The sequence below is a fragment of the Arachis hypogaea genome, chromosome 7 (assembly GCF_003086295.3).
Source record: "Arachis hypogaea cultivar Tifrunner chromosome 7, arahy.Tifrunner.gnm2.J5K5, whole genome shotgun sequence".
Taxonomy (NCBI): domain Eukaryota; kingdom Viridiplantae; phylum Streptophyta; class Magnoliopsida; order Fabales; family Fabaceae; genus Arachis; species Arachis hypogaea.
Window position 1 is genome coordinate 2,508,530 of NC_092042.1, and position 21,079 is coordinate 2,529,608.

Here is a 21,079-nt window from a genome sequence, read left to right on the forward strand (position 1 = left end):
AAAAATCAAAGATTTTTAAATATTGTTTTTTTATATACAATCATTTAATTTATTAGTAAGTGACAAAATTTTAAATAAAATTAATATTTATGATGGATTAATTTTTAATTTATTGGTCTAAAAAATACCATAAAAAACATAAAAACAATTTAATTTTAAAAGATTACTCACATAAAAATATTTTTATATAAATTAATAATTAATAATTATTAAATAATAGAACATATTTGATTAAATTTATTGATATTATGATATAATAAGTATCCACATCTTAATTATCTTATATCTTCTTAGGTTTTCTCTTTGGTGACTTAATATTTGTTATTGTTGATATTATTCATAAGTATATTATTAATAACATTAACTATTACTGTTTTTTTTTTTTTTCAAAGAGACTCGAATCCACGACTTCTAGTTGAATATGGGGAGACCATGTCATTTGATTTATAACTGCTTAGCAAATGTTCTTAAGGTTAATATTACATAATAGAAGAGAAAAAATATTTCAAATACAATAATAAGTTGAAAAAGAGAATGCATTTAATATATGCTTATTTTGTGGATTCTACAACTATGACTGGTCATGCTAACTCATCACTAGTCACTAACCTTAAGCTTATTACCAAAAAAATAATATGGATTGATACTACATACTACTACTACTACTCACTACTAATGACTCATCAATTTTATGAACTTCACTAATTAATTAAATTTGTCTCTACCTATCTAGAATTTGATGATATGATGAGCCTAGCTAGCTAGCTATAATAATAACATTAAATTAATTAAATGAAACACTAACAAAATTGAATTAACTTTGTGATGATGATGATCTTCTCAATGTCATCTCATGCATCATCATTGTTACTGCTTTGATGATGATGTGTTGAATTTCCAATGATGGAAGATATGGCAGCAACAAGAGCTGAAGTGAAATTAGGGTCAGCAGTGATAGCAGCAGTGGCAGCATTTATTGTATCAGCAAAAGATGAACCTGTTGTTGTGTCAATTGATCCTTGTAATCCTGAAATAATCTTGCTTTGATCACCATTAAGAACATGTCCAAACATGTTTGGAGCTGACATAAATTTCTGAGCCAAAAGGGGTGTTAAGAGACTAAGTTGTTGGCTTTGATTATTAGGCAAATCCCTTAAAGAATTTGGGTTATAGTTGTTATTATTGTTATTATTATTTGTGGCGGTTTGAGTTAGGTCCAAAGTTATGGTTGGAAATGGAGCTGAAGCTGAGAGTGTAGCCATGTTTTGAGAGCAAGGAAGGGTGGCGCTTTCGAGTATGGTGGGGTTGATGAGGCCGTCGGCGCTTGGCATCGAACCGGAGAGGAGCATGGAGGCGGCGGCAGAGGTGGTTGAGGCCATTGCCTTGGCAGTTGGAGGGAGTGGATGGTTGTGTTGGCCTTCATATGTTGTTATCAACACACTTCTATCTTCAGCACACCTTTGTACCTATCATCAAATCATACTTAATTTCTACTATACTTAATACTTTAAGCAACACTACTTTTGATTATATACCTCTAGTTTTTATTACGGATAAAATATATTTTTTGTTCCTAAAATTTTATAAAAATTTTAAAAATATTTTTAAATTTTATTTTATTATAATTTTTTAAATAAATTTTTATTTATATTAAATATATTTATGACGATTAATTTTTAAAAAAATTTAGAATCAATTTAATAATAATTACATAAAAACAACCTTCAACACAAGTAAATCAAATATAATTATCATGCATTATTATTGGATTGGTTTTAAATCTTTTTAAAATTTAGCTATCGAAAATATATTTGATACAAATCTAAAATTTTTGGGACAAAATTAAAACAAAATAAAACTTAGGAATATTTTTAAAATTTTTACCAAATTTTCTGAACAAAAAATATAATTTATTTTATTATTATTTTCTATTTTTTTCATAAAATTTTAAAAATAAAAAAAATAAAAAAAAATATAAACCATTTTTAAATATAACATTTGATTTGTGTTTTTATTTTCTATTTCTTTCAAGATTTTGTTAAGAAAGAAACGAAAATAGGGAAGCAAAAAGAGAAAACAATTTTAATTTTTTTCTTTCACAAAATCTAAAAGTAAAAGACATTAAAAATGATTTAAAAAAATGCAAACTAAAAGTAGAAAACTTTTGAAATATTTGAGAGTGTATAGTACTTGTTTGCGAACAGGACAACCAGTACTCATAGTGCAACGATAATAAGCTCGCGGACATGGATTTCCTTTTGCCATTTTCTGTCCATACTTTCGCCATTGGCATCCATCGGCAATCTGCATAAACAAAAAAAATACTGTAAATACATAATTAATTAAGAACAATTTGAATTTTGATGGAAACTCAGGTGCGATTAATAGTTAATTTCATGTGAAGTTGATAGTTAAGAGTCGTAAATTATAATTTAGTTAAAGGATAAAGTATATTTTTTGTTCTTGAAGTTTGATAAAAGTTTTAAAAATACCTCTAAATTTTATTTTGTTTCAATTTTGTCCCAAAATTTTTCGATTTGTATCAAATATACCCCTAACGATTAATTTTTAAAAAGATTAAGATCAATTCAATAACAATTTCATAAGAACAATTCTCAACACAAACAAATCAAATATAATTTTTATCTATTATTCTTATATTGGTCTTAAATTTTTTAAAAATTTAGTCGTCGAGAATTATATTTGATGCAAATCGAAAATTTTTAGGATAAAATTGAAATAAAATAAAATTTATGGGTATTTTTAAAATTTTTGCCAAATTTTAAAAACAAAAAGTATATTTCACCTTTTAATTAAATGTGTCAAATTATTTAATGATTCTTAGTTATCAATTTCAAAAGTGCGTAGATGAATAGTATTATTAAGTATTTATTAAAATAGTTTCGATTTCAAGACATGCAAAATAAAATATTAAATCTAAGAATTATTATATATGGTTGGTTACCATGGAAGATTCTGATCTTGCTCGAACTGATACACGTGCCTTCTTGATCATAGACATGGTTTCAGAAGCTTGATCAACATCCCTGAAAGAATTCAACCTCGTTGAAACCTTGTTAGAGAGCCAACCGGATAATCCTTCATCAGTAACCATTGTTGTGTTTCTCTCTCTGTTTCCACCATCAACTTTATTATTATTATTATTACTATTATTGTCTTTCTCCAAAACAATATTATTATTATTATTATTATTATTATTATTATTATTATTATTATTATTATTATTATTATTGCAGTGTTCCATCAATTCAACCATGCTTTTGCTTTCTCCTCTTCCAAGTTTGATATCTGAAGATTGTTGAGAAGGATCATTATCCTTTTCACCAAAGCCAGCAACACCCATGTCTAGGAATGTTCTTGCCACCATATCTTCCTTCTTACTTTTGTCCTCTATGTCTTGCTTCATCTATAACACAATCAAATAAAACCACATGCTTTAGTTTTTTTTTTCTCAATTAATTTTCTTTCCTATGTTAAAACTTCCAACTACTTTAAAATCCATGTGCAATTCTCTTTATTAACTAAAATTATAAGTTTAAATTTAAAAAATAATAATATTTTTTTATAAATAATTTTTTTGTGTGACTTCTTTATAAATAAATTGATTAAACATAAAAACATTCATTGAAAAAGTATTAATCAACAATTATATTATATTACATGTACAAAAAAAAAAGTTATTACCGAATCAGTTATTTACACAAAATATAAATTAAATAATACATAAATTTATATATAAATATATAATAATTAATTTCATAGTTAATTTTTAGTATGCACGTGGTATTTTTATAAAACAATTATTAAAAAAGAAAATTAACATTTGACTTTATATATATTTTAATTGAATAATACTACATGTATATTAAAATTAATTATTAAAGTCAGTTACTAATATAAAATACATGTTAAAATATAAATAACATTAAAAATAAATTAAACATACATATCTTTATACATAAATACATTAATGATTGATTTTAGTTTAGGAATAGCATTTTTTATTCTATTTACATTCTTTAAACTAAATCTGTGAGAGTGGTGCACTAGTTGTGGCACTTTCATTTTGGTTGATAATATACAAAATTAATTGCACTACTATATATTGATATGTCTTTATTTGATTTCGGATTAAGTAAAAACTAAAAAGTATTAGAGAAATTATTTGTAATTACCGCATGATTTTGATCCCTTTGCTGCATGAGGTTGATAAGTTGCATGTGTAAGGTGTTATAGTTATTGTTAAGTTCTTCAATAAGATCTCTCAATCTTTGATTTTCAGCATTCACGTGTTGCAATTCTGCTAGCAATCCTAACTACAAGAAAATAACAATAAATTAAATTAGTCTTAAAAATTATGTTATTAAAATTAATAATTAAGAACACACACAAATAACTAATAAACGTACATCATTACTCTTCTTGTCATCCATAGTTTCTGATGGTTCCATTGATGAGCTATTGCTATCTGTGTTCTTCATACGAAGATCTAAGCTAGTCTACACAATTATATATAAAAAATATTAAAACAATATATAGATAATTAATAGAGGGGAAAAAAATTTAATTTTCTTACATCTACATGAAGCTCCATAGAACTGTGCACCATTTCATCATGATCATGATCATTATTATCATTATCATCTTGGATATTGTCATGGATGTTGTTGTTATCATTTTTGTTCTTGTTCTCAGCGAAGAAATCCATCTCATCAATGACCTGATGATGGTGATGATGATGATGATGTAGGTCAGTGAAGGAAGAATGTGGATGATCATGATCATGATGATGATAATGATGATGATGACTAGACTTATCCATCATGTCAATGCCATCATCATTATCATTATTCCATGCGGTTTCCATGTTGATCATATAAATAGGCTTAGACCCTTTTATTGAATTTTGATGAATCAATAATATATGTGTAAAAGAAGATCATAGAAGAGATGAAAGAAGAGAGATTTGGTGTCAAATGATTTTGAGTATGGTTTTGTGGACAAAGACAGTGGTTGGATGAGTATCAAAGAAGAGTCATGTAGTTAGTTTGTTTTTGTTTTTTTTGTTATTTCTAACAAAAGAAGAGAGAATGGAGAAACATTAGAGAGAGAAGGGTGTGATAAGTACAAGTCAGAGACAGAGAGTTTTGCAATGGACTCGGCAACAAAAAGGGTTTTGACTAAGACCAATTTGTTATTTGATCTAAACTTAATTGTATTACTTTTTTTTTTTCAGATTTGAGAAGTTGAGGTAAGATCGTGCGTAAGTGTCCAAATGGCACTTTTCTATAGGCTTACAAAGGGAAAATAATAATGATAATGATGAATTAATAATAAAATTAATAATGTGTGTAATAATTAGAAAATTGAAGACAGTTGTTTGAGGAAGTCAAATAAGATTACTAGATTAGTATCCACCACACATTCACACACAATAAGATTTGAAGAAATTTCCCATTTTTCTTCTTTTTCACATTTTTATAAGATTTTCTTCTCTCTTTTATAATTTTTTATAATGGGTGTGTTGAATTGACTAATCTCAGATTGATAGATCCATGTCTACCATTAGGAAAACAGTATGCATACATCATGGACTACAAACAATACTTGAATTTCTTGGCTTGGTTTTTAGTTGGCTTTGCAGATCATATATGATCCCATTAATTATTTGATGTTCAACGAAGCATGTGATGGTATCTTCACATAAATCTGCTCAACCAAGAATTCCTTATTTACATTATATTGCACGTTTTTTAGGGTTCACAATTGTCACGATTCTATTAAATGAACAACGAGCCACGGAAATGTGTGAAGTAAAAACAATTATCCTAAGCGCAACTTTGTTGTTCAATAATCCACAAGTTACTACTAACAACGGAATGATTAAAAAGTAAAAACGAATGATTTCAGCATGAAACAACACAAATATGATGGACTGATTGTTAAGTATGAATAATATGATACAATATAAATCGTTAAGAGGCGAATTTTACAAGTTGGCCATCAACATGGCTCTTATTTTGGCTCTAAGCTCATCAGAGACCTCAGTTGTTTCTGGAGATTGGGATGGTACCCTTGCAACAGAAGCCTCCCTGCTATCACTTCCAACCTCTTTGGCTTTTGACTTGTCTGATTTCGCTACTATCTCCCCTTCCTCAAGGTCCCTTTCCTTTTCTGCATGATATCTGCTCCTATGCTTTACATTTCTGCTTCTATGCCTTTGCTCATCATCGTCTGATGAACTGTAATGCTTATTCCGATGCCGAGAACGTCTATGTTCGTTGTCTGACGTGTTATTCTCTTTGTGCCGTTGCCGGGACGAACGATACTTATCATCATCGGAGCTATCTTTTTTATGATGATGCCTCGAGTGGTGATCCTCTTCGTCGGAGGAGCTGTCATCCTTATGCCTTTTGTGGGAATACCTGTCTTTGGAGGAGGAATGTTTTCTCTTGTGCTTGTGCTTGTGCCTGTCGTGGCTGCTGTGTGAAGATCGATGAGATCGATGCTTTTTTCTCGATTGTTTGTGATCCCTTTTGTCTTCTGTGTTTTCTTCCTCCTCCTCCTCCTCCTCCTCCTCCACTTCCTGTTTTCCAGATCTTGACCGGTACTTCCGTTTGGATTTCTGCTGCTCGTTATTATCAACGGCGAGTTTTTCCTTGGACTTGTGACTTGTATCAGAATTATCAACAGAATGCTTCTCCTCAGACTTTTGACTTCTATCTGAATTATCAACATCAAATGGAACAGAACTTCCTTCCCTTTCTTTACCCACAAGACTCCCAGCCTCAGCATCAGAACCTGAAAGTCCAGAGCCTGGGGGATCAACTGATAACCCCCGAGTGGTCTCACTTTTAACTGGAGCAACTCCATTTTTTAACATGGCTGCAAACATTTTTGCTCGTTTCAATCTATCAGCCTTCAGCTTCTCCTCTTTGGTCATATGTGCTTCAGAGGAGTCCGCCTCCCGCGCTGCTGCAATAGCTACTGTTTCAGCAATAGCCCGGGCAGAACCACTTATGTCTACCTTCAGATTTGAACTTTCAACCAATCGCTGGAGTTGAGATGAATACAAGCTCCCAGTGCTGGACAAATGGCCACCATCACTTCCAAGACCTTGGCCATTACCGCTTGATGTCTTGCTGAAGAGTTCTAAATTTGGTTTTTTAATACCCCTAGTGGCAGCCTGAAGAATAGCTGCTGCTGCTGTTGCATTCACGCTTACTACATTTTGAGACTGATTGTCTTGAGGAATCTGATCTTGATCATCCTTCTTTGACTTGCTGCCAACAATCATCTTGAACTTCTCCTTCCGGTCCTTATCACATGGTAGATCAGAACCCAGGGATCCACATGAATGTTTATCACTTTCTTCGCGTACAGTGTTTCTTTCACCTGCACGACCTGCTGAATTCTGCTTTTGGGAGACCTTGCCTGATAACTTAGACTGCAAACAATTAGAAAGCCCAGTAAGTTGAAGCTCAAAATTCAAATTAAAAACATAATAAAATAAACTAAATGGAAGCATCCAAAAAAATTAAAGGAATGTACTCACTGCCTGAGTTTCTTCTGAAACCCATTACTGAAAAATTTTGAATTTAGTGCCCAACGGAAACTCACAAATTACAAACAGAAAAGAAACCATGACTGTCTCGGAGATTCGTATCACAATGACATGCCATGTCATTAGATGAGCCTTGCTCATTCATGTCATAAACATGCAAATAAGTCCAAGTAAAAGGCATATATTTATATAGTATAAAAAGAATAATCAGAATAACCAATGTTAGGGCAATGCTGATGATCTTTTGTTCTTATTTTTTTTATTTTTATTTCAGTAGGATGCAGGAGGGCTTTTAACATAAAACAGATAAATTAGAGGAAAAACTAATGGATCCGAGAAACACACCTCTTCAGTAGTTTGAAGAACTTTCAAATAGTATGTATGATATCGATTTGACGGCACAAGGAATGGGAACCTTCCATGAGCACGGTCCTGTTCAGCAAGAACGGCCTCAAACTGTTTGCCATTATTTACGATGAACTCAGCTATCTTCTCAATAGCTCTCTTTAAGTCAGATGGTGGTTCCACGATAGGGAGACTAATCTTAGTTGTATTAGGAACAGGAGTATGTGACTTGTCCGCTGCATTAGTCACTGAATCTGAGGCATCACTTGTCTTTTCCTTAGATGCAGCTACTGCCTTGACATTGCTGATAGAATGATTGCGTTTTATGACGGGAACTTTTTCTTTCAAAGAGGATACTGGATTTTTAGAGATGCTTCCATCCTTCTTTGCTGCATCTGAAGAAGATTCTGCTTGCTCTGTTTCCATGGAAGCATTATTAGCAGCACCAACAGAATCCTCACACACCTTTCTCTCTACTTCCTGAGTATTCTCGTTTGTACCCTCCTCATCCTCTCCAGATCCATATACAGATCCAAGCAAGGATAATGCACCACCTGTTTGATCAAGACCCTGACTTCTATTCTTGTCCATAGATGAATTTCCATTATTGTCAATTGTCAGAAGTTCTTGATGATCAACAAGATACCTAAAGTATGAATGAAGACGATGATCAGGCATGAGGAACCCAAATGTAGGATTATCTCCTTGTTTCACTCGAAGAACAATCTCTGACTGGCTTCCATGTTTGCTGACAAACATTGCAGTCCTTGAAATAATCTGATGGACCTTCTCATTTGGAGGCTGGGGGAAAAAGAAGAGAAAAAAAGAATATTCATCAATAAATTTTAATTACAGATTAGTATAACTCTGGATTTAAAAGGGTCATGCCAAGCAGGAATATTTATAAAGATCTGAGTAAACAGACACAAGATAACCTCACATATACTTGGATAATCATAAAGATCAAGAAACACAACTTTATGTAGAAATGTTTTCATCCCATTGCTCTCAACAGGTAAAGAACCAACGTATTTATATCATCCTAATCCCACCTGCACGACCCCTTGTCATGACATCAAAAGGAATCAAGGTGCCTGTGAATGGCTACCTTGAGTCAAAAGAACTCCATTTATGCTCCGAGCATCTGAAACTTAGACATTGTAAGCCTTAGAATAACATATGTACCCTAGACAGTTATCACCTAATCACATTGGTTAAAAAAAAGAAACAAGAAAGGTCAATTAAATGTTAAACATTTGAAAATCACATGAAGAAAATTTTTATGACGAAGGTCACTCACCAGGTTATTGAGCAAGTTCTCTGGCACTGGGAATTGAGGATGAAAACCAGTCTCAGTGTCATCGTCCTTTATCACAGTGGACTCGTTGGGATTCTCATATGAAAATGCAACAGCATGAAAGCCAGCTGAATTCCCAGCTTCTAAATCAGCATCTGAACAAATAAAGAAAGATGAAATCCATAATCAGAACTAATATGATTCTCAATTACAACAAAGTCATCCACCTCCAAGAGTAACGGCACTAACACCGAAGAAGCTGAGGGTAAATGGAAGCCAGGTGAAAACATCCTTACTTGTATTCGGACACAGGAACCGTAGCAAATAACATTCCATCCTGCAAATATGGAGACTGTTGTTGCACAAACAAGAAACACTGTACAAAGCCTAAAGGCGGAAGTTGCACAAAACAACAACCCACCATCCCCTATTTGCGTGAACTAAATGTCATGCATGTATAAGAAACCCAAATATATCAATCTGTCCAAAACATAACAAATTGAACAAACTTCGTTAACCTTATTAGCTTCAAGTTTATGTCGGAGTGTAATAACAGAAAACTATTCACGATTCATTAAAACCTTCCACTATATTTTATATTCAACTCGCACAAAAAGAAAATTCCAGTTTCTCTCCAAACACCAACACGGAAATCACGATTTTAAAATGAAGTGGAAAAAAAAACGTATAATAACAGAAACTCATAGGTGACACATCCCATTCAAGCAATTTCAGCTCAAAGCATAGAATCATCATTAATAAACAGAACTGAATCATGAAATTAAGAGAGAAAAAACTAAAATAAATAAATCAAACAGAGGCATTATTATATGTATATGTATATACCTGGCGCTTGATCTTGATCTTCGGAGGAAGACGAAGGGAGATCGAGGTAGCGTTCGTAATCGAGGTCAGCTTCGAGAGACGGCGGAGGAGGGCGGCGCTTGGGGCGCGGCGGAAGAGGACCGGAGAGGAGGTGGCGGACGTCGTAGCGATCGATGGAGAGAGAGTTCCAGTCAACCAGAGCCTCCGGCGAGTTGGCAAACGCCGCCATGGCGTCGTCGTCGAAGAACATGGCGTGGCGGCCAACTACTTCCAGATCCATCGATTCTACACCGTACGATTGGGTTTAATGATGAACTCAGAATAATGGAGATTGAATTGGATTGGAATTTTGAGTTTCGGTGTGTTGCAATGGTTATTATGATTGCGAATGCGATGATGAATGAATGAATCCTTTCAATTAATTTTGGTGAGAAGGGAAAAGGTAAATGAAGTAAAGAATGATCAGGGGATCAATTTTCTTTTTTTGTCGTAGTAGTGCCCTAACCTTTATGGGCCAAGCCCAATTCAAGATATGATCATTTTGGGCCTTTACCGATTCAAAATTTATTTCTATTAATACACACAAAAGAAAACAATTTTCATTATGGAAGGAAAACATCTTAAAAAAAACACACAGATTTTACATAGGCATCAAGAGGGAAAAAAAAACACACACACACACACACAAGTCTATCATGTTATATATCCTTGAAACCAATAGTATACTATAAAAGTTGGTAAAAATATACTGAAAATAACTCTCATGTATCTTCATAATTAAAGTGGGACGCACTTTTATTGTAAATACACCTTAAAATGTGTTTGACTTGTATTTATGTGATTTTTCAAATTATCTTTTATTGTTTATAAAACAAATGAGCAAAAGTATATAATGGTTGATATGTATAGAAGTTATGTCTTGTTTCTTTGAATAGAACGACAAAAAGATCAAGCAAAATTTATAATTGATAAATGCTAAATAACAAATAAGATAAATTTGAGCTGTTCATTTTTTGTTTTATTAATATTACCGTAATTTAGTTTAGTGGAAGAAACACTCCAATTTGATATGCATCATCACCGTAATTTAGTTCTGGCTAAAATTTCTTAGCGGAAGAAGCACTCCAATTAGATATGCATCATCACGTTAATCTGCAGCTAGACATTTAGTAGAAATACTTTGGTAATACTAGAGAAATTAAAAAAAAAACTTTAAATTTGTCTTATTTAACATTTATTACTTATAATTAAATAAGATAAAATTTAACTATTTTTTTATTTATCTCTCAAACATTTCCAACTAAATTATGTGTGTGAATAATAGATGTTGATGTATGTATAGATTAGGATTATTTAGGAACAAACTCGAATAAAAACCAATAAAAATAATTGGGAGAATGATATCTTTACTTTATACACGCCCTTTTTTTTATTGACTAAGCTAGGTGAATGACAACTAACAAATAGTTTCGTCGCCCATAATTGGAGGGAAAAAGAAAAAGAATGAGGGTTACAATATGAGAAAGAAACCAAACTATAATGTAAGGAATGAATGACCAAATAATCTGATGACTGCTGACCACCACTGAAGTTGAATAAGTTGATAGAATCCAATGCTGAAATGGTGCAGAAAGCAAGGACATCACAAAATGCAGGAGTAACATCAGTTTCCCAAACCAACTGGTGAAAGACAATGCTTGTTATTGAAAGGGGAATTTGTTGTACTCTTCCTCCTTGAAAGCTCCTTCTCTTCTTGTTCATCCTGTTGAGAGTCTCTCATATACATTTGACCGGTTACAGTGGTTGCGACATCCTTGTGTTCCATCTTTGGGTGTTTCTTTTGTTTCTTAAACCTTAAGCTGCCTACTATACATATCAAGTGTGACATATCAACCTAGGTGAGGATGAAGACAAGTCATACAGAAACAGAAACCGTGGCTGTTGAAGGAGTTTGGGATTTCTTCTTTACAAGTTCAATGGTCGATCGGAGGTATTTATCTTGATCACTCAAACCTGACTTGGCAGTTTCAATCAGGTTAAGGCAAACGGGCAATAATTCATCATTTACCTGCCAATGACGAAGAAAGAAACCATTATCAGTAATCCAACCAACCACAATCCATGACTGGGACAGAGAAACTGAACTTCTGAGCCGTGTAACAAACATGCAGGGACAAGGACATTCCATTTTCTAAAGGAGGTATTTTTTAAAAGAACAAGCAAATAATATTTGGCTTAACAGAGGTGGAGGATTTGTGTGAATTTTGCCTGGTTAGTTATTCCAAATTAGGATATAGTTTGTTAAGAATTTATAATGCAATCCTCCCTTTTCCTTCTTAATTTTCAGTTTTACAAATGAATAGTGATGAGATCCAATAGAACTTTAAACACGAAGTTGAGTTAAAATTACAACACGGCCTACCATGAAAGATGATACAATGCAATTGCAAGCTTCAAGTGTCATTGCTCCACGTGCGGCCTTCATTTTCAGCATAGTAAATCACTACCAATTAACATTAGTCTATAAATCAGAACAAATATCAATTAAGTAAAAATGGTATACCCGTGAAGGTTCTTGTTGAATGGCACGAAGCAGGTTCTCAAGAACAAGCTTAGTCAAAGAAACAAGTTCTTGCTTATAAGAAGAATCCCCATAGAATAACAGGTCATTGCCTGGAATCTGGAAACAATATAAAAATGGATTCACTTTTGCATTTGGAATTAAGATACAGAGCAAAAACGCTACAAACTGGTCAAGAAGACTCCGGACTCCAGTCTATGAAACCATTGATCTTTGCAATGGATATGTCCAGTATAAATAAATATATAAGGAGGGTATGATGTTCTGTAACCTTTTACAGAATAAATGTAAAAATACAAAAGTTTCTTTTAGTCAAAAAAACACATGTACTGAATTGAACGGAATGCCATACCTGTGTATCTACATGATATGGTAGAGACTTCTGTGCTAAAGACGTCAACAACAATAAGATTGAAGAAAAAATTTGTGTCTTCATTTTTGGTTCAAACCTGCCAGGATATTTCAAATAATCCATCAAGGAAAGATAGATGTTATATTCCAAAAGGAAAAAAAAGGGGATAGAGGTTCCAATAATGATAAATTCCAAAAGAAAACTTACCATGAGTGTGAGCTGATCAATGAAAATAAGTTATTTGGGAAGTAGGTGCCTGCTTTGCTAAGATTACCTTCAATGAAGTTAAGAAAATCATTTTTCATGAGGAAGGGATATAAAGAATTTTGAAGTTTCCAGGTAAAACACTGAAAAATAATAATATCAACAACCTGGAACCATAACTAAGAAGCCACAGAGCTTTCTAATTGATGAGACTAGTCCTTCAACTTCAGCTGGGGTTTGCAAGCCTAAAAATCAAGCAAATTAACAACCAGATGTATTTATTGTGGTGTTGGGAGTACAGAAAATAAATCTTCTAGAGAGAAGGTACAGTTAGTGGCACAAGCAATGCAAATTCACCCTCCACTTAAAAACTAAGCAGCCAAACGTAAGATACAGATTCTTAAATCTATCGATCTCAGAAAACAATGATGACTTGGTCTTCATCTATAGCATATTGTGATTTGTAAAATTGTAAGAGTCAATGTTATATTAATTATTCCCAAGAGCTATTGCTTAGGAAATTATATGCAAGAAGAAGCATTTGTTGAATGAGTTTTCTTCCTTATACAAGTTTTAAGCAGTAACATCCACCATTATATACAATAAGGACAATGACCCCAAAATACAACCATAACCAAGGAATGGCTATATTTGCTTTCCATTTCAGTTTATGTACTGATTAATTCTCAAGTAAAATAACTGATAATTATTGATAACTGCGACAAGTAATAAATGAATAGAACATTGTACTCTACATTGTTTACAAATAAACTAACCATCCGTGATATTTAAGGTCTGCAAACAGCCAACTGCCGAATCAATCAATCCATCAGAATGAGAAACCAAGCCAACTAAGAATGCAACCTGACAAATTAATAGGATGAATCCATGACATGTATGGATGTAGCAGAAAAAACACACAAGATTGATGTGCCAAAAACTGTATCAACCTCGGCAGTCTCTAGGAAAAGATCAAATTGCTTTCTTTGAGCAGAAATAGAAGGTATTGTGATTTCACTAAATGTAATGCAGGCTTTGACCAAACTCAAGTGTTTCTTAGCACATTTCAAAGCTTGAATTGCTAAGGAATTGCTGGAATGAACAAGGGTTTCCTGCAAGTAAGAATAATTGCTATGTCATTACAAAGATTAACATGAACGGATAGAGGAATGGAGTGGTCGATTATCCTATGACGTGTAATCTTTTTAATTAAAAAGTATCGGTTTAATCAAACAACTGAGACAAAAACAGGAAACCTTTAGTTCATTAAATCTACCAAAAGCTCCTCGGCAATCAACTAGAAAAGCTAACTGGTGTTCCATCTCTGCCCCATAATCTACCTAGTGGTAGAAAACAATTGCCAACAATTCATAATCATGACAATGCCATTATCACAACTAAATAAAATTAGCATATAGGCAATTGATAAGTAAACAAAAAAGTTACCATGTGCACAAAGCGGGATATCGAATGTGCCACTTGGCTATCACCATCTTTCACATTCTTTGCTTCAATGTTATCATGTAAAGTTCGAGAAATTTCAAAAAGTAGCTGTATGCACAATGGATCCCTAATATGATTGTTCCTGCTTAACGGATAATGATATATAATTCCCAAGCAAAATGAAGTCTTAAAACATTACACTCCTAAACAGTAGACAGAATCCAGTAAGATGATGCTGCAGCAGCAAGGATGTCAAGAGAGAAAATATTTGAGAAAGCAAAAGAAAACTCTAAGATCTAATATCCCATGGAACTAAAAATTATGGGAGAGAGTTGACTTCTTGACCCCTTTAGAGTGAGGCCAACAATCTCAGGTGGTATCTTTGTCTAATACGCATAGAAATGGTACGTACCTTGTTGCCAGATTAAGGATGTGCAGAAAGACAGCATCTTGTGAGCTTCCAAACATTAAATCTAAGATCTCTGGAAAGTAATTCTACAAAATAGTAAACATCGTCACATTTCTTTTTGCTCCTAATGTATTGAAGAATAGCATAGATTAACATACAAAGACAAAAAAAAAAAAGGATGATAAGACAAACAACATATGAGTAGGAATTTACCAGACACAATACATCCTCAAGACACTTAAAATGAGACAGAATCTTCCCCAACAGAGATTGCAAGCTTGGCATTTCAGCTTCTGTCACTCCTTTATTCCGAGCACGCTGCGAAATGCCTTCCAAAATGGTATTCAGAAGATCACCCTGATATTAAGGAATTTATTTTAGATGAAAGCATTAACATTCTTCTCAGTTATTAGAGACTGGAAAGTATATCAAGGATCAGATTAAACTGTTATCGAACCACAATTTAATCCATCAAAGATCAAAGCATTTAGCTACTCATCTGTTTGAACATGCGACAACAAGCTTCATCTCAAGGAGCAAGTTCAGTCCCTTGAAAATGGAATTAAGTGTCATTGTTTATTTTATCGTTACATATCATTTTTTAAATCGAATTCTAATAATCTATTCAACTACTGTTGAGGAAGACTTGCTCCATTTTTGAAGCAATAACTACTAGCATGCTGATTCTATTGATAATATATTAATTTTGAGACGCAAGTTGACTAAAGATTGACATTAAGATACCAAATAATATTGCTATATCGACTTATTATTAGAAGTATCATCTTCTCAGTAAGTCACTAACTCAAAGAAACCTCTTTTCTTTTTATAAGAAAAAGAGGTTTTGTTAGAAAAGAAGAGAAGAGTGCAAAGGAGGATAAGGCATCCTTACAAAGAATCCATTTACCACATTATATAGAGAATGAACATCCGTCAGACTGTATACACACAAACTTACCAAGTGATTCTGAAGAATAAGATCAGCATAAGCATCTACAACCTTTAGGTACTCATCGAGGCTATCATACTGAGCAACAACCTGACATTGCAGCCAAAATAGATAAAATTAGAAAACATGGAGTTGGAAGCAATGCCATATTGACCAAAGAATTCAACACTAAGAAGCCTAATGTTTATAGAGTACAAGGTTAGTTGTTCCATGGTATAAGCTACTTCGACCTCCCCAGAGATCTGATGCAATTGCTCATTTTGTCTAGATTAAAAATAAAAATAAGGTTTATGATGGTATGACAAAAAGTTCAAAATTGATCAGATTTATGTAAATATCAGAAACAAGTCAAGAATTGAAAAATCCAGGTTATAGTAGCACATGAATGGTAGGTAAGAATACGTTATTGTTTAGCTTTCAATCTGCCACCTAGCACTGCCCCAACTGATGACCCTAACTTTTGGGGTCAATTCCTGAATTATCAGAGGTCCTTAGCAATATGTTCTCAAAATACAATAACATCTAAGCAAAAACACAATTTACAATAGTTGGGAAACAGAAGATAATAACTTGCCAGCCAAGTAGCCTGTTGATGGGATAAGGAATTAAGGATCTTGAATGAAGAGATGGAGATATAAAAATGGAATACATACAATTGCAAAGAAAGTAACAATGCAACTCCAAATAATGGAAGATGGACTAGAAATCTGTAATACCTGAATGATTTTATCTAACACAGCATTGACAAGGTCAACTGAGGTTTTCCTTTCATTTAGCCTGAACCCAAGCAATCTGTAATTCATATGCTGTATCACCAAAAAGAAGAACAATAAAACTGCATTTTGGAAAAAGCAAATCAAAGAAGACAGCTATAATATAGCAAATTACATTTTGATGTGTATCAGAAGTACCCAAGGCATGATAAACACTGCAAAATGTGTCATACCTGATCAAAGGAATAATCCTTGCTAAATTCAATTAGATGAAGCATCTGTAGAGCGTTTGAACTAACTATTTCAATAGGGAGTTCCTTCAGTAAATGATGCAGAACAACTGAAACACATGAAACACTCCCAAAATCCTGTTGATTCTTCATCAATCCCAGCTCTGCAAGAACTTCACTGACTTGTCCCTTTGGCAGAGTAAAGATATATTTAGAAAACCATAAAACACAGGTTGACGAAGGGAAAAAAGCAGGGCAAACAATCAGCAATTTTTTATTTTCCATTATAATAATGAGAAGAACCCTAATAATGTAGTTAATTTTATTAGCATAGGTAATTTCGGTTTCAAGAAGTTCCAACCAGCATAACCATTATGGGACCATGATCACATATAATATTGTAGAAAATAAGTACACTAATGGAAAGAAACTACATACATACCTGAGATAACCCATTAAATATATACTTCATAATATACTCAATGGTTGGTTCCATCAGACTAACTTGCAATTTTTTGTTGTGTTTAACATTTCCATGAGTGCTTTCATTTGCTGATAAAATTTTCATCAAAATGACTCTGATGTCATTCACACATGTTATAAGATAACCTGTCCCAGTTGGAGAAATAAAGAATTAAGTTTTTTGAAGATAATCACAAGAAAAAATTATATAACAGCAATCAGATGCATTATAGATTAAACAGCAAAATGAGTAAACAAAATGATCCATGCATCCCGCTGAGAATCCCACTGAGAACAAGGTATAAGACAGAAAATAAATCTCAAGAAACCAACCAGATAGAGCATAGAATACGAACAACAGTACAGATTGTAAAGTAGAAATTGGTGCACAGCAGTAGAGGAATAATTTGTTAACTTACTCTAGAAATAACTATGAAAATAATGTTTTTACCACCAAACTGTTCACATTCTCTACAGAATTTTGAATGTGCAAATTACAGAAGAATACAAGAACTTTAAAAACAAAACCATTGGTATACTAGAAGCAATAAGCAAAAGGTGTTTGACACTGAGGTTTTGGGGGTCATAGGTTGCCAGGGTAACAGTGTATATGATATACGTAAAAATATGCACCAGCAAACATATTAACCAAAATACCTATATCATGTGAAAGAAGCTTCTGAGCACAGTGAGCCATATATAAACGACAATATGCAGATGCTACAGGATCCCCCAATCCTCTTATCATCATTACCAAGCGCCAAAGACTGTCTTCAGGTTGGTCAAGCAGAAATCGCCAGCAAGGCAATATTGCCAACTCCAGGTAACTAAAGTAAAATTCCCAAAACACGGTAAGCACTCAACAAAATTGAGGAGGAAACTTTAAGCCAAAATGTTGAATACAGAAATTTATTAATGCAAAGAAATAGTGCATAGAAAGAGAATAAGGTTTCTTCACAAGAAAAAGAAAACATGTAGGTCCTATAAGAAAAACTGAAAAAGAAGCATGACTACTGTTTTTTTTTTTTTAAACTGGCTTTGATTTAGCTTCCAAGTGTGATGATGAAGACATTAGAATGAATAGATGGAATAAAACATTCAGAAACATACATCAACAAGACCTACAAAAAAAATTTCACGAAAAGAAACATAGAATACATTAAATACATAGAAAAGGATAAGGACTTTACATGCGTGGAAGAAGCTCTTGCACAACACCAATTTTGTTGAACCAGTTATTGCAAGTTTCTTTAGCATCACTACAAATATCGCTTGCCTTAAAGTTTTCTGCACCGTCAGTCAACAGATTTGGATAAACGATCGGATGCCAATACAAGTTTTGAAGCAACTATCAATTATCAAACACCATCAAGCTTATATGATGTATAAATTAGCTGCAACAAGAAAATAATTTTAACATTTGGAGACTTCTGAGGGCAGTTACTGTAACAACCCATTTATCAAGTTATCGATAATACATGGAGAACTTTTGGCACATTTGAGTGAACTTTTGGCAAACAATTTTTATATAGGGGTTTCTCCTATAAGCAACAATCTTGTAGCAACAATTTTTATTTGCCTTCACTGTGGTTCACCATAAGCTACCCATTTGAGGGGTACAAAAGAGGGACAGATTCCAGATTGAAGATTCTCAACCACTATTGATATTGGAAATCAAATGCCTAAGGAAACACTCTGAGTAAAACTAAATTGTGTGAGAGAGAGATTCAAATTAAGAAGAGACCTGCTAAGTTGCAGAGTAAGGCTCCATCTTCAGTAAACTCGGCTTTCCGCTTTATGCGTTGCCAAACCAATTCGCCAAGCATGTCCATGATATCTGTGACAAGGACAAAAAGTGTAGGATAAAACTCAGAAACGGACGTATCCATCAGAAGCTTAGCTGCCTGCAAACAGAACAATCAGTTTCAACTTTCAAGTTCATATAAACAACCCATATCAGGATAAGAAATGAAGAAAAATATTATTTCATCCCAAAATAAGAGAAATTATTTCAAATCCCCTCTTCCCCCAGTGGTCCCTTCTCACCCAAGCAAACTTACTATTATACATGATTTGGATTTTAATTAGGTAGCTTATCTCTGTCTGAGCCTCTTCTATTTATTTAACATACGGTTCAACAAAATTAAACAAGAATTTCCTTCTTATATGTAAACAATATACTACTAGGTCTATAAAGGAAAAAATAAAACATAAAAACAGTAAGTATATGAATTTTTGAAAAAATCCTTCTATGCAATGCACAAACCCAAAAACAAGCATTGAAGGTAATTTTTATACATTCTATAATAGCAACCCAGAAACTGTTAAATGTATCAACATCTACCTTTATAGATAACTTTAAGGATGTTACACGATCTTCAGCTAGCCAAGAACGGTTAATTTCATCTTTGAGCTCATGTAACCGAGACACATACTCTTGCCAAGTAATCACCTTGACACCCTCATCAGCAAATTTTTGTGGATCGTCCAGTTCCTCCAAATGCATAATTGTTGAAGATTTCTCATGTGCTGAAAATCATGACATCACATAAATAAATAGAGACAAATACAATTTTTTTAAAAATAAATAAGTAAATAAAAGAAGGATAAACAATGTAATAGATATGGGCATACATTTTGCACTTCTCATTAGAAGATCAGGCATCTGTAATTAAACGATAAATAATTAGCCATTATGATTAACTAAAAAAATAAAGGGTTACAGAACAAAAAGGAAACCATTTTGAAAAGCTTACCGAAGACATTGAAACCATTTTGGTGACAGGAAACCTCTGCATTAGTAATCTCCTGAAAGAGGTCCACTCCTTCGTTGGATGATGATCAACCGCATTGCTGAGGTTGTCAGGATCAGGAGATTCGACCTTTGCCTCGTTATCAGTTCCTCTCAGTGGATCAAAGAAATCACTGTTACCACTTTCCACAACATCACCCTAAAAACAAGAAATCAAGAACATCAACACAACAACTAAGTACCGAGACCAATGCAAGTAACGGAAGTTCCAAACACAATAAAAAAATCGAATCAACCTGAAAATCATAATAACATAGACAACTACTACTCAGAAATAAAAGTTCACTAAGCATTTCAACAAATATTAACAAGTCCTCAAATGAAGTTACTTAACCAAATCCTCCCTGCATTTTGCCGTGTAGTTAAACATAACAAAAATCTCTATCTATAGAACACTTTCTCTCGCCAGATTTTGTTATGAAACTCACTAGGATCATATCACTAAGCTCAACAACATTGAAATCATTAACCTACACTAAACAGAAGCTAACAGAAAATAACTAGCATAAACTGAAATACTAAGACATAATAATTTGCTTACGACGAAACAAAATCAAATCTATCAGCGTGATTCGTGGTATATCCGAAACAGTGAAGTGCTAGTGAAAGATCAAAAGAGAGATAGAGAATAATTGAACCTGAGGGAGTGGCGGAGAGGGTGTAGCTGAGAGAGGGTGAGCATCGGCGCGTAGGCGAGGTAGAGCGTGAGATTCACGCTCGGCGGTGTAGTTGCGGGGCCTGAATTCCATCGAACGAAGAAACAAGAACTGAGCTGAGAGGTTTCACAGCGAAGACTGAAGTCGCCACCAAATATCGGCACTTTCTTTCCGGCGTTGCTTCCACAGTTGGTTAAGTCTTTTTCTTATTGTTAT

The 21,079-nt window shown here is 33.4% G+C and overlaps 3 protein-coding genes across 18 annotated transcripts; all 3 read right to left on the reverse strand.

The window, feature by feature from the left end:
• Nucleotides 1-522: 522 nt before the first annotated feature.
• Nucleotides 523-5,045, reverse strand: LOC112701927 (probable WRKY transcription factor 31). The gene is made up of 6 exons (XM_025752733.3): nt 4,598-5,045; nt 4,431-4,520; nt 4,197-4,337; nt 2,966-3,427; nt 2,191-2,304; nt 523-1,466 (listed from the first exon to the last, which is right to left on the reverse strand). The coding sequence occupies exons 1-6, from the start codon at nt 4,895-4,897 to the stop codon at nt 852-854; spliced, it is 1,722 nt and encodes a 573-aa protein (XP_025608518.1). The 5' UTR covers nt 4,898-5,045; the 3' UTR covers nt 523-851.
• Nucleotides 5,046-5,925: 880 nt separating this feature from the next.
• On the reverse strand, nt 5,926-10,534 carry LOC112701928 (uncharacterized). 15 transcript variants are annotated; one of them, XM_072198950.1, is made up of 6 exons: nt 10,074-10,509; nt 9,524-9,707; nt 9,231-9,382; nt 8,871-9,080; nt 7,931-8,731; nt 5,926-7,468 (listed from the first exon to the last, which is right to left on the reverse strand). In XM_072198950.1, the coding sequence occupies exons 4-6, from the start codon at nt 8,886-8,888 to the stop codon at nt 6,011-6,013; spliced, it is 2,277 nt and encodes a 758-aa protein (XP_072055051.1). In that variant the 5' UTR covers nt 8,889-9,080; nt 9,231-9,382; nt 9,524-9,707; nt 10,074-10,509; the 3' UTR covers nt 5,926-6,010. The 15 variants fall into 15 exon arrangements, with proteins under 15 accessions (XP_072055051.1, XP_072055054.1, XP_025608521.1 ...); XM_072198953.1 differs by having other exon boundaries at nt 8,983-9,080; nt 9,524-9,564; nt 10,074-10,436; XM_025752736.3 differs by lacking the exon at nt 8,871-9,080 and having other exon boundaries at nt 10,074-10,518.
• An 867-nt stretch (nt 10,535-11,401) lies between these two features.
• On the reverse strand, nt 11,402-21,079 carry LOC112701929 (uncharacterized). 2 transcript variants are annotated; one of them, XM_025752746.3, is made up of 23 exons: nt 20,846-21,078; nt 20,152-20,346; nt 20,030-20,060; nt 19,740-19,924; nt 19,140-19,299; nt 18,586-18,682; nt 18,053-18,222; nt 17,376-17,542; nt 16,937-17,122; nt 16,707-16,796; nt 16,000-16,080; nt 15,255-15,398; nt 15,045-15,127; nt 14,636-14,774; nt 14,446-14,529; nt 14,140-14,301; nt 13,966-14,053; nt 13,357-13,434; nt 13,193-13,259; nt 12,986-13,082; nt 12,616-12,732; nt 12,475-12,531; nt 11,402-12,120 (listed from the first exon to the last, which is right to left on the reverse strand). In XM_025752746.3, the coding sequence occupies exons 1-23, from the start codon at nt 20,954-20,956 to the stop codon at nt 11,968-11,970; spliced, it is 2,742 nt and encodes a 913-aa protein (XP_025608531.1). In that variant the 5' UTR covers nt 20,957-21,078; the 3' UTR covers nt 11,402-11,967. The 2 variants fall into 2 exon arrangements, with proteins under 2 accessions (XP_025608531.1, XP_072056010.1); XM_072199909.1 differs by lacking the exon at nt 14,446-14,529 and having other exon boundaries at nt 20,846-21,079.

What these genes read in the sequence shown, in the direction of transcription:
- LOC112701927 (XM_025752733.3), bottom strand. Translation starts at nt 4,897, where the DNA reads ATGATCAACATGGAAACCGCATGGAATAATGATAATGATGATGGCATT. An exon ending in CTATGGAGCTTCATGTAGAT is followed by an intron (nt 4,521 to 4,597) that starts GTAAGAAAATTA and finishes ATAATTGTGTAG; the next exon opens with ACTAGCTTAGATCTTCGTAT. An exon ending in CAAGATCAGAATCTTCCATG is followed by an intron (nt 2,305 to 2,965) that starts GTAACCAACCAT and finishes TTGTTTATGCAG; the next exon opens with ATTGCCGATGGATGCCAATG.
- LOC112701928 (XM_025752734.3), bottom strand. Translation starts at nt 10,332, where the DNA reads ATGGATCTGGAAGTAGTTGGCCGCCACGCCATGTTCTTCGACGACGAC. An exon ending in AGATCAAGATCAAGCGCCAG is followed by an intron (nt 9,383 to 10,073) that starts GTATATACATAT and finishes TTATTTGTTCAG; the next exon opens with ATGCTGATTTAGAAGCTGGG. An exon ending in AGAACTTGCTCAATAACCTG is followed by an intron (nt 8,732 to 9,230) that starts GTGAGTGACCTT and finishes TTTTTCCCCCAG; the next exon opens with CCTCCAAATGAGAAGGTCCA.
- LOC112701929 (XM_025752746.3), bottom strand. Translation starts at nt 20,956, where the DNA reads ATGGAATTCAGGCCCCGCAACTACACCGCCGAGCGTGAATCTCACGCT. An exon ending in CCTTAAAGTTATCTATAAAG is followed by an intron (nt 19,300 to 19,739) that starts GTAGATGTTGAT and finishes TTCTGTTTGCAG; the next exon opens with GCAGCTAAGCTTCTGATGGA. An exon ending in TATCCCGCTTTGTGCACATG is followed by an intron (nt 14,530 to 14,635) that starts GTAACTTTTTTG and finishes TTCTACCACTAG; the next exon opens with GTAGATTATGGGGCAGAGAT.